The 12,252-nt window shown below is 42.8% G+C and overlaps 1 protein-coding gene across 1 annotated transcript in view; it reads left to right on the plus strand.

Annotated features, from left to right (window-relative positions):
- Positions 1 to 12,252, plus strand: part of cubn (cubilin (intrinsic factor-cobalamin receptor)) — a 63,613-nt gene that overhangs the window by 18,625 nt on the left and 32,736 nt on the right. The window contains exons 21-31 of the mRNA XM_074621961.1: positions 351 to 576; positions 744 to 874; positions 2,193 to 2,382; positions 3,622 to 3,782; positions 4,254 to 4,435; positions 5,407 to 5,563; positions 7,347 to 7,534; positions 8,498 to 8,657; positions 10,019 to 10,200; positions 11,224 to 11,392; positions 11,630 to 11,811. Of these exons, the coding sequence (XP_074478062.1) occupies positions 351 to 576; positions 744 to 874; positions 2,193 to 2,382; positions 3,622 to 3,782; positions 4,254 to 4,435; positions 5,407 to 5,563; positions 7,347 to 7,534; positions 8,498 to 8,657; positions 10,019 to 10,200; positions 11,224 to 11,392; positions 11,630 to 11,811 (1,928 nt within the window). The remainder of the gene's footprint in view (positions 1 to 350; positions 577 to 743; positions 875 to 2,192; positions 2,383 to 3,621; positions 3,783 to 4,253; positions 4,436 to 5,406; positions 5,564 to 7,346; positions 7,535 to 8,497; positions 8,658 to 10,018; positions 10,201 to 11,223; positions 11,393 to 11,629; positions 11,812 to 12,252) is intronic.

Here is a 12,252-nt window from a genome sequence, read left to right on the forward strand (position 1 = left end):
TTATGACTATTGGTCATGATAACATTTTTACATCTTACTGCGGCAAGAACATCGATCAGAAGAAGCTCTCACAGCATTCCAACAATAAAATGAACAAATTAAAGAAAGAGTGTGAGCTGCGGTTGAAATCTTGCATAGTTAGTGAGCGAATATATGATCTTAGATTATGTTGTAATGCACACTGAATAAACACTTGAAGTACTTTAAATGGAGCTAGTTGTACCTTATAACTCCCCAAGTTCCCCAGGGCTTTACTGATATTTCTCTGCGTGCCAGTGGCGCTGTTGTCGATCATCTAAAGTCTACCGATCTCTAAAGTTGACCAGCGTGTCTTTTGTTTCCTGAACTAGGCTGCGGTGATACCCTGACCAGTCCTTCAGGTACCATCAGAAGCCCTGGCCATCCCAACAACTACCCCCACGGCGCCAACTGTACCTGGTTCATCAGCGTTACCCCCGGCAACCTCATCCGACTGTCGTTTGACTCCTTCAACCTGGAGTACCACCTCAACTGTAACTATGATTACCTGGAGGTGTACGACAACGGCACCGCGCAGACCGGAACCAAGATCGGCAGGTAAGTGACACACAGTGGTGGTGTAACGGTCCGGTTTGTACGGTCATTGAACGGCTCAGTAGTTTTTTACGGTTCGGGTTTGTATCCCTAATACAAATAAACATGCAGACAGTTGTTTTGTATTTGTTGTTGGTGAGTGAATAGATGTGGGTGCTTTGTATGTGCAGGTACTGTGGGCGTTCATTGCCTCCATCCATCACCAGTACTGACAGGCAGCTGACTTTGCTGTTTGTGACCGACTCAAGTTTATCCACCGAGGGATTCTCTGCCAACTATGTCTCAATCAACGCCACCACAGGTACGCAGTAGATTGGGTGGGGGGCTGTAAAACTCTGATGTGGGTATTAGGATATTCAGACAGATATTAACTGCGCTGTAACTTCTTACACGTACAAATCATTGCCGGTCGATGTCCCATACGCGCTCGTGTGTGGCTACGCTGTTCAGACTCCAACACAAACTACACGGAAGCATCAAACCGCAGTTGTATCTAGTGAAGCCCGTCTGTTAAACAGTGTTGGCCGCGGTCGGAGAGGACGCAGGGGAGACCGTAGCTTTAGTCTCCAGGACCGGAGTCTCTGCTGTACTCTGCTCCTCTGCCTGCTTGCCTTCACTCACACACCGCGCTCGTTCTCGCTCTTTCGCTCCACTCTCACGTGCACGCGCGCACACTCCACACTGCAGAAGAGTTAGTTTAGCTCTGAGAATATCTAGTGAATGTACAGTGGACGTTTGTGCAGAAATAACTGCTGCAGCTCCTCCAGACCAACAGAGGTTTCCCATGTCTTGTGAAGTGACGGAGCTCCGCAGAGAGAAATGTTATCGTCTCCGACCAAAACTCCGGTGTCTCCCCTGTTCCCTCCGGCCGCGGTCGGGAGGCTCAGGCAGGAAAAGCCAACACTAGGATCTGCAGTGATTCTTGGAGAGACCTTCGTCTGGTCAGCTAACATTACTGCCAAGCAGCTGAAATATAGAGTGATATTGTGGTTTTAGCTGACGTGTGTCGCCTCACTGTTTTGAGCGATGCTCGTTCACGTCTATGTAGAGCGAGCAACAGGACGCTAATTTTAATTGACTTAACGGCCACAGGTGTCGCTGTTAACAAGCAATTTCTGATTGACAAACAGTCCCTTTAATATAATTTACACGGTTGGATTATATAAAAATCCCCCTCGGTACAGATGTCATAAATAGAGATATTAGCTCTAGAGACCAAAACCATTTTTTCACTTGGTTTGGTTGTGACCCCCCTCAAACTGCACGTCACACAACAATCGATCGAGTGGTGACAACCTTCCAACCTGATAAATGTCACCTGTTCATAAGTAGGTGTGCGTTCATGAGATCATCTGATCATTTGCATAGTCAACACCCCCAAATTGTCATATATATATATATATATATATATAGGATAGCTGTTGTGCTCTGTTTGTGGGCAACTTTCATTCACAAACATCTCACCCAAGAATAGAAATGATAACCAGAGAGTGATAGAACCTCCCTAACAACATACTCAACTGTAGAAGTTACGATAAAATATATACTGCATACAGAGTATGAAGAGATTTTTATTGGGATAAGATGAAAACGTTCCTTAAACCTTCCTCTCTCATCAGACTGTGGTGAGACTTTCACCTCCTCTACCGGCTCCTTCAGTTCACCCAACTACCCTGCCTACTACCCCAACAACAGAGACTGCATCTTCAAGATCATCGTGCAAGTCAACATGCAGATCATGCTGAACTTCACCGACTTTGAGCTGGAGGGCACCCCTCCTACTTGCAGCTCTGACTTCGTCCAGATCAGGTAAGGACGAATTAAAGTTGTAAAATGTGACTGTCTCTGGAGAAGAGGAACTGTTTTTATCATCACTGAGTCTGAAATTACAACCTGTAAAGCAGAAAGTCTAGATCAGGGGTCAGCAACTTTTACTATCAAAAGAGACATTTTAGGCAAAAAAACAAAAACAAATCTGTCGAATCGCAAAACATTTGAGCATTGTGATGAAGGAAACACAGTTTATAGTCTAAGTATATAGTATATAAGTCTAATGCAGTGAGGTTTAAAGTGCAAATGTACTACGGAGTATTAGGGCCACATTGAGGGAAAAAACATCTGAGATTTCCAGAATAAAGTCATAATATTACAAGAATAAAGTCATAAGTTTATGAGAAAAAAGTTGTAATATTACGAGAATAAAGTCATAATATTACGAGAAAAAAGTCATAATATTACAAGAATAAAGACATAACTTTACAAGAAAAAAAAGAAAGAAAATTACTACTTTATAATATTTTGAGTTAATTCTCATAATATTACAACTTTATTCTCGTAATATTATGACTTTATTCTCAAAATCTCAGATTATTTTTTTTTCCTCAATGTGGCCCTAATACTCGTACCGTCGTACCGTCGTACCATAGACCTACAACAATGATAAATAAAAATGAAATAAAAAACAGTTATTCATTTCCATTTTCAAAAATCCACAGGGAGCCACTGGAGAGGGGCTGAAGAGCTGCATGTGGCTCCTAAGCCGCATGTTGCTGACCCCTGGTCTAGATAGTAACATCTAAACGCCTCGCGTCCTGCATGCTGTCGCTTCAAAATCAAACCCAAACCTTGCAGGCTAGATGAGGACGTAGGATGTTGTATGATGATTACACAGCAAGGAAAGTGTGTTCCTTAGACCAGCATATCACATACACATAGACACACCAGGGCTAGTGAGGCTGGGAGACAGAAGAACCTGGCTATAGTGCCAGCTGCTGCGCTTGCAGTAAGCGGGCAGCGGAGGGCACTGGCATCCCAGTGCCAAATGCCCCTAGCTAAGGCCAGCTGCTGTTTTTGTTGGAAGAGGACAGCTGAGGGGCGCTGGTGGCAGGGAAATGAGCAAATAATGATATGAACCAAGCAGGTGTTGTGACAGGTATATGTGTCTTAAACACTCACTTCCACGTTGTGCCTGTATACAGGAGACACATCCGTCTTTTCTTATTCAATATGGCCACTTACATTTTGAACTTCCTTCATCGTCTTTTGCAGGGATGGTGGCTACGAGACATCCCCCTTGATTAATAAGTTCTGTGGCAATCAGAGGCCTCCAGTCCTGGTATCCCATAGCAACCGTCTTTGGATTAGATTCCGCTCGGATTTCTACGCCACACGTCGTGGATTCACTGCCCACTGGGATGGCTCGCAGACTGGTGAGTGGTTCATCTTTTTAATGGTATGTTTTTTGCTCTCTACACCACTTTTTATTTTTGGATGTAAGGATTACACTCCGTCACTTGTCTATGGCCCAAATCTGATTTTTTTGGCTCTCATGTGATACAGAAATCAGATTTTTCCAATCAGATCTGGGCCCACTTCAATATGTGGTCCTTAACGCGATACAGATCCGATTCGCTGGCCATGCGACCGCTGCGACAACGGTCATATCAGAATTCATGTGTGTTCACCGCACGGGTGCCGATCACTCACCGTACAGTGTCGGAGTGGTCCGTTGAACCTACAGAAGAAAAATAACCTATATTACCGAGTTCTTCTGCTAAATTCAGCATCATGTTTCATTCAGTAGAACTCAGGTTTATCATTAAATCATTAGTTGATTCCAATCAATCTGAACATAGTATAACTATTTACCTGTTCATCTGATTTCATTCCCATTTCCTCAGATTGTGGTGGGATGTTGACGTCTCCGTCTGGAGGGTTTTCCTCCCCTAACTACCCGCTGCCCTACCATCCTAATGCTGAGTGCTACTGGAACATCAGGACCAGCCAGAGCAGCCAGCTCGTCCTCTCTTTCTCTATCTTCCACCTGGAGTCCAGCTCCAGCTGCATGTATGATTACCTGGCTGTGAGTATTGTACCTCAGTGTGTGGGTGCTCAATGCAGTTCTCTCAAGATGATTAGTTTAGTTTATTTATCAAATTGAATATTGAGGTTCAAAAGACATTGATATTGAAAGAGAGAGAGCGTTGGGATACCTGTTGAAATGCTGCAGCTACTGCTGCAGGAATGTAGAACAAACTTCAAACATACAACGGTAGGAACACATCGCTGAAGAGTTGAAAGTGTATCAATACAGACCCTGGCACAAATGTAACGGGAACTTTGCCCATTTTTACAATTCATACGTTATTTCTACGGTCTAAGTTACCTGAAGGCCACCGTAGTCCCCGACACGCTTGTGAAACTGTGGTAACGTGAGCCGCAGAGGGTTATTCTGACTTCTGTTGTTCCTAAAGTAGTGTTATTATGGTATGGATGGCCTCTGAGTCAGGCTAACGACGTTACCACGGTTTGGAACTCGGCAGCTCACGTTACCGCAGTCTTGGAAAGGGAGGAGTGAGCGGAGGGGTAATCAGTCGGTTGCAATCTGCAACCACACCACTAGATTCTGCCAAATCCTACACACTGTCACCTTTAAACAGGCACCCTGTGCAGTAAAACCAGGGTGTTTGACCACTTGTAGCACTCTGGAGCAACATTTTTTATAAGAATGGGTCCACATTTATCAGGATCCTGTGAATGCACACGCTGAATGTGCACACATCTGTATGTGTGACACAATGCAGAATCCTTTTGGTCTCTCTGATAAACAGTCGGTGACGGTGACACATATATATAAAGCATTCTTTTTAAATATGACTGTATAAACTTACTGAGTCACCAGAATCAACGCTTTAAATGTCCGTTCTTAATGTGTTGAACCATTTTAATAATTTATGAAATCCAAACAAACAAGTGTTTAGTTATCCTTCACTATTTGCTAATGCGGTGTGTGTGTGTGTGTGTGTGTGTGTGTGTGTGTGTGTGTGTGTTCAGGTGTATGATGGTAACAGCACCACCGCTCCACAGCTGGCCCAGTTGTGTGGCAGTCAGCCGCCCGGCGCCATCAGCTCTTCCAGCAATCGACTCTACATCAAACTACGCACCGACGCCAGCATCAGCACCGGAGGCTTCCTGGCATCGTACACCACCAGTAGGAAAACACACACACACACACACACGCACACACACACACACACACACACACACACACACACACACACGCACACACACACAGGCTGGCAGGATATTACAAAGACTGTCAAAATGCAATATTGTGTTAAATTGTTGTAGCTCTGGAACACACAGTGTTGTGTTGCTGAAGTAAATGGATTCATGGTGTTTTGAAATATAAAATGTTTTTTAATCACATTTTATCAAACGGAGGTGGGTAGAGTAGACACTATTTTATTTTTCTGCTTTTACTGCAGTCAGAGGCATTGATTTTAAATCCAGTGAGAGATGAGACTTCAGTCTCTCTATGTTTGAACACTATGAAGTGTAGTGGCGGCAAATCATCTGATGTCAAAATAATGTCAGAGAAGAGATGAGGAGTTTTGTTTTGAAACAACATTTTGATCCGAGCCATGTTGCTTTTGAAAAAGCTGCCTGACTTTTTAGAATGAAAAGATTGATGATGACAGATTGATGCAACAAAACGTTGGTGGGTTTGAAAAGGGGCGGGGCTAAAGCGTAGGGGGGGCGGGGAAAACCGTCACTAATGAAAGAGGATGTCCCTGCTGAGTCCAATGACGACACAGGAGTCTATGACAAACGGTTCATGCGCTGTGAAAGGGGGAGGGGCTAATGTTTAGGGGGCGGGGATAACCATACCAATGAAACAGGAACTATCTGCTGAGTGTAATAACTCTTCCTACAAGAGTCTAGGACTAATGGTTCAAGAGTTATGAAAGGGGGCGTGACTAACATCTTGGAGCGGGGCTATGTATCTATATTGACATGTAAATATCCTCAGGCCTGGACCGCCATCATGGCTGAGAAATTTGGATCAGATTTGACAAAGTCTTACAACAACTTCCTGTTTCATGGCGAATCACGCCAAATGGCCGCCATGCCACGGCAACGCCGTTCAACGAAAACTCACAGTCTTCACAATAATGCATCATCAAGGTCTTAAGGCTTTTCTGACCACATTTGAGGAGGATCTGGTCAACCTGCTAGGAGGAGTACATTAAAGTAGAAAACATGTCATTCCCTGTTGCCAGCAGGGGGCGCTATGAGTGTGACTCAATATGGACACGCAAATGTCCTCAGGACTGGACCCTTATCATGCCTGAGAAATTTGGGGCAGATCGGACTTTGTACAGTGGAGTTACAACAACTTCCTGTTTCATGACGAATGGCTCAAAATGGCCGCCGCGCCACAGTCGGGTCGTTCAGTGAAAACTCATCATTTGAATAAGATTTCATCCTGAAGGTCTTAAGATGGTCCGGACCAAATTTCAGGACAATCTCCTCCTGCAGATTTCTGATTAAATCTGTAGGAGGAGTTTGTTAAAGGACACGACCTATAAAATGATATAATAGATGTGTGTCCACCTGATGTGCTTCTAAAAAGATTGTTTGATTTTATGATTAAATTGTGTAGATTTTAATTCTTCTTTTTCAATATTTCATAAGTCTTTGTTGATGAAGGTTGGTGGACTGAACACCAGGCAGTTAAACCAGGATATACTGTATAATTCTGTCTCTGACAAAGTCTGATGTGTTATATTTAATAAATTCAGGATATTAGAATGTTGTCAATAAACCACACAAAACAAAAATTCAGCTTTTAAGCCCCAGTCCCATTTTCCTCATATTGACAATATATGACTGTAGCAAAAATTGACTGAACTCCAACTGAGAGATTCAAATGAAATTCCTTTTTGATGTTATCGTTCGGTGTGTTATTGTCTGGTTGTGTTTGTTTTCAGACTGCAGCGGTGTGCTGCTCTCAGGCCGACCCAAAGGAGTGGTGGAGTCACTGAACTACCCCGGCAACTACCCAGACAACGCTGAGTGCAGCTGGACCATCCTGGCCAGCAGCGGAAACACCGTCAACTACACCTTCACCGCCTTCCAGGTGGAGGCCACCTCCACCTGTAGCTTCGACTACGTGAAGGTACTCAGATATCACCCGTTCTGTTTGTCATCAGCTGATTAAATGGGCCTTATCATTACAATTCAATTCAATAGTATGATATTCTATATTTATATTTTATATAGTATGTTATTCTACGTTTATATTTTATATATAGTATGTTATTCTACGTTTATATTTTATATATAGTATTTTATTCTACGTTTATATTTTATATATAGTATGTTATTCTACGTTTATATTTTATATATAGTATTTTATTCTACGTTTATATTTTATATATAGTATGTTATTCTATATTTATATTTTATATAGTATGTTATTCTATATTTATATTTTATATAGTATGTTATTCTACGTTTATATTTTATATATAGTATGTTATTCTATATTTATATTTTATATAGTATGTTATTCTATATTTATATTTTATATATAGTAAGTTATTATATATTTATATTCTATATATAGTATGTTATTCTATATTCATATTTTATATATAGTATGTAATTCTATGTTTATATTTTATATATAGTATGTCATTTTATATTTATATTGTATATATAGTATGCTATTCTATATATATATTTCATAAAGTATGTTATTCTATGTTTATATTTCATATATAGTAAGTTATTCTACATTTATATTTTATATAGTATTTTATTCTATGTTTATATTTTCTATTTAGTCTGTTAGTTTTCTATCTGTCTGTCTTGAATGAATGAGGAATTCTAAACCAATTTTGCAGAGATTTGAGCTTATTGTTTTGAAAATAATAAATCTCATTGGAGAACTGAGCCAAAGCGAAAAGACCTGTAAATCAATATTTCCAAGTCAACTTAAAAATCTTCAATTCTTCAAACTCCAGTTGAAACGTCTCTTGTTCATGGTGTTGTAGCATTATACCGTCAGGTGTTCCTGTTGTTGTTGTTGTCACCCCCATATGTTGTGACTGTAATCTACTCTCTTACTGTCCTATAGCTCTTTAACGGGCCTAACACCCAAGCTCCCCTGATCGGTACCTTCTGTGGATACACGCCCCCCCCAGCCGGCACCACCACCGGCTCAGCTCTCACCGTGGTGTTCAGAACGGACTACTCCACGGCCATGTCTGGCTTCCAGATGATGTGGTATCAGAATGGTAAGAGTCTACATGAAACCATATAGCTTCACTGCCATCATCAGCTGAAAACTGAACATAGGAAATGACAGGACAACGTATGTTGGATGAACCAGCCTGGCCAACTGATTCCAGCCAAACTTACATTAGCTAAAGGTAGGATCGTTCTGTCGCTGAAACGCCTTAACCGAGTCAACGTTAGCTAGCTTTGCCAGCTACCTCCATGGATGTATGAAGAGAACCGGATGCAGCGTCGGAGGCGGGGCCCCGTTCATTCCTATCAAAGCTGCTCAGTGGAGCACGAAGCCAAAAATGACTCGACTAGTCAAGTTTACAATTTCCCTGGACCGTCCACATCCATGGGGCGATAGAGCAAGCACACTAGCGTTTCCTTTAACCCCGCCTCCCAGCCCTCCGTCTCGGCTCGGAGTTGATTTACCTAAAACAAATAATTACTCGCCGAGTTACAGGCGTCCCTTTCCCAATGTACTGTAAGTCTATGGGAAAAAGTATTTTTGGGCCCGATGACATCACGTGACGGACACAGAAGTCACTAGGAAAACTGGCTTCCATGCCTGGTGCTCTTCCCGGGGGGCTCGGCCGGCCCACCTCACGTTATACGGAGAAATACACACAGCCCATATTTAGAAATTGTGCGTTTGAAACAAGCTATTAGGATTTCTGTCCATTTGTGATGTCACAAATATACCATATACGGATTATTACAAGGTTTTAAACATAAACATTCTAAATGTGCCCCAGTTTATTTCCTGTTGCAGTGTATGTAAATAACATCAGCTGACAGGAAGTAAACATGGACCCAAACTGTTTCCTAGCAACGCAATTCCGTTGAAATGCACTAAAACGGAGCGTTTCAGACAGAGGGTGAATACAGGTATTTTCAGGCAGACAGTATGAGGAAAATAAAGGTTTTTTTTAACATTACAGCATGTAAACATGTTCTAGTAGAAACACAAAATACAAGTATAAACCTGAAAATCTGCACGATATGGGACTTTAATCTAAGAGGTCAGGTGGTGTAGACAATTGTTTTAAATTACAATGTTTTTTCGGATTCACCTATGGAGGCTACTAGCTCTCTCATTAATGTTTATTCTGTCTCACTGGTGTTAATGCCATGATCAAAATGTTGTTTTCTGTGTGATCATAAAAAAAAGGAGGAAAATGCCACTGGGCTGACTCAGAGCTACGCTTCTTGCCATGTGCTTGCACCAAAGCAGAGCCCTCAGAGAGCAAATGGAATCATCCAATAGTCGTCTGTACTCTAACGTCACCATGTCCTTGTTCAGTTGTATGTTCAGATGACCTGAGATGTCAATTCAGGTGACCTCTGACCTCTGACCCGCTGTGTGTCCCTGCAGGTTGCGGTGGGGAACTCTCTGGTTCCAGTGGCTCCTTCAACAGCCCAGGTTACCCCAACAGGTATCCAGAAAACAGGGAGTGTATCTGGTACATCACCACGTCAGCTGGCAGCAGCATCACCCTCACTATCCAGGAGTTCGACGTGGAGTTCCACCCAGACTGCAGCTACGATGTGCTGGAAGTAAGACCTGGACCTATCTGCCTGCTACTGAACAAGGGCTTAGCTGATAGAGACACTACTCTAGATGGTATGAACATGCAGTACAGTGAGTCTTCTTCAAGTAGAACTTCATTTGATGAGTTAAGATCATTTCAACATTTAGTCAACTCCTGGTTCAGGTCCTGAAAGAGTTCTGACATTCGCTAAAGTCCAACCGATATACGTTCAAGATAATGAGCATATTTTAGTGAGCCTAACAGCAAATTAAATAATGTAATGAATTGTGTTTTGTTGATTTTAATCAGGAAATCAATGACAGAAGTATTTCACTAAACTAGGCTGTCTGCAGTACGAAGGAGCACATCCTTTTCATATCGGTAGAAGGTAGAAAACCTTCAACACCCACAATGCACTGGGCTCATTGCAGCCACTGAGTATATGCTTTTTTTTGGTATTTTTATTAAAGCAACTTTATTTATATCACATAGAGAGAATAAGTACAGTGATGAACGCAGAGCTGTGGTCTACAATTCAAGCAAGGAAACCGAAATCACTCCCCTTCAGGAAACCGTTTACAATTTATTAGGGATGCTCCATTACCGATACAAGTATCGGTATCGGGTCCGATACTGTGCTCATGTACTCGTGCTCGTACTCACAAAACTTGTCCCCGATCCTTTCCAAGCCGACTTAGAGCCGGTCGTGGCGCACCACCTCGTATGCGGGACTCCCCAGCCTGTCGTGTGTCGCTCACACCCTCCATCTGGCTGTTAACGAGGGTCTTTTGGCACAGAGAAGTAATAATAAAGGAAATACTAACAAACTAGTTATTGTTGAACGTAGAGCAAGGGGCTAGAATGAATGATATTCAAATAGGAGTTTCCTGACAAGGTGCTTTTGACCTTTTTAATCCATTTGTTGAATTGAGAGAATTCATTTTTAGTGCATTCCGCTGACTAGACAAAACATGATATTATTTTCATTACTTAAGGTTAATGAAACAGTGAACAGGTCTTTTGACCCTCGCCTTTGACCTGTCCTCAGGTGTACGGAGGCCCAGACCTGTTGGCCCCTCAGCTGGCCAAGCTTTGCAGCACCACATCCAGCCCCATGCGTGTCTCCAGCACTGGCAACCTGATCACAGTGCGCTTCAAGTCGGATGCCTACGTCAGCGGTCGAGGTTTCAACGCAAGCTGGGCTGAAGTCCAGGGAGGTGGGTGGACATCGCCGAGTGCAGGCCCATATGCCACCTCTGTGCCACTGTACCATGGCACCCAATATTACAGAGTGTGTATGGGGGAAAGATTTGTGAATGTAGATTGACATTTTATTTTTTATGATACATACATGAAACACATGGAAACCAGCCTGAGAAAACATGGTACACCAGAGACAAGCTGTAGTTTCCCTCCAGCAACAGCTCTCTGATCAACTGTCCTTGTTCCTGCAGGCTGTGGAGGCCCAGTCACCGCTCCATCAGGGGAGATCCACTCTCCTTTGTATCCCAGCAGCTATCCCGAAAACGTGGACTGCTCCTGGATCATCAGTGTGGACCCAAACCACCGTGTCTTCTTCAACTTCTCCGACATGGACATTGAATATCACTCCCACTGCTCCTGGGACCACGTGGCTGTGAGTGACTGATATGAGTGACTCGTGTGGGTTAGTTCCAGCTCGAATCACTGATAGAGGTTGAATACTGTCATCAACATACAGTAGAATTGATACAGCCTGCCCAGTGAAGCAAGTGACTTACTGTGCTTGCATTACCTGGATAACACCATGAGACTTCACGATTCCTCCTCTAACAGTAGCCTTTATTCCGTCTAGAAGGTAACCCGCAAATTGCGAAAGTCTTGCACATGCGCACTTGCTGCAGCACGATGACTGCAGCTACGGCAGACTTACTATATATACCGGGAGCCGTTTCAAAGTGTTCTCGTCTCGCCGACTTTGAAGCAATTCTGCAGTAATACCGAGAGAACACCGATATTACATTTTTAGTTCTAAAGAGGGACACGTTGTTTGGAAGATGTGGTTTGAACTCTCAGCTAAAGTTAAGGTTGGCTAACT

The sequence above is a fragment of the Sebastes fasciatus genome, chromosome 21 (genome assembly GCF_043250625.1).
Source record: "Sebastes fasciatus isolate fSebFas1 chromosome 21, fSebFas1.pri, whole genome shotgun sequence".
Classification (NCBI taxonomy): Eukaryota; Metazoa; Chordata; class Actinopteri; order Perciformes; family Sebastidae; genus Sebastes; species Sebastes fasciatus.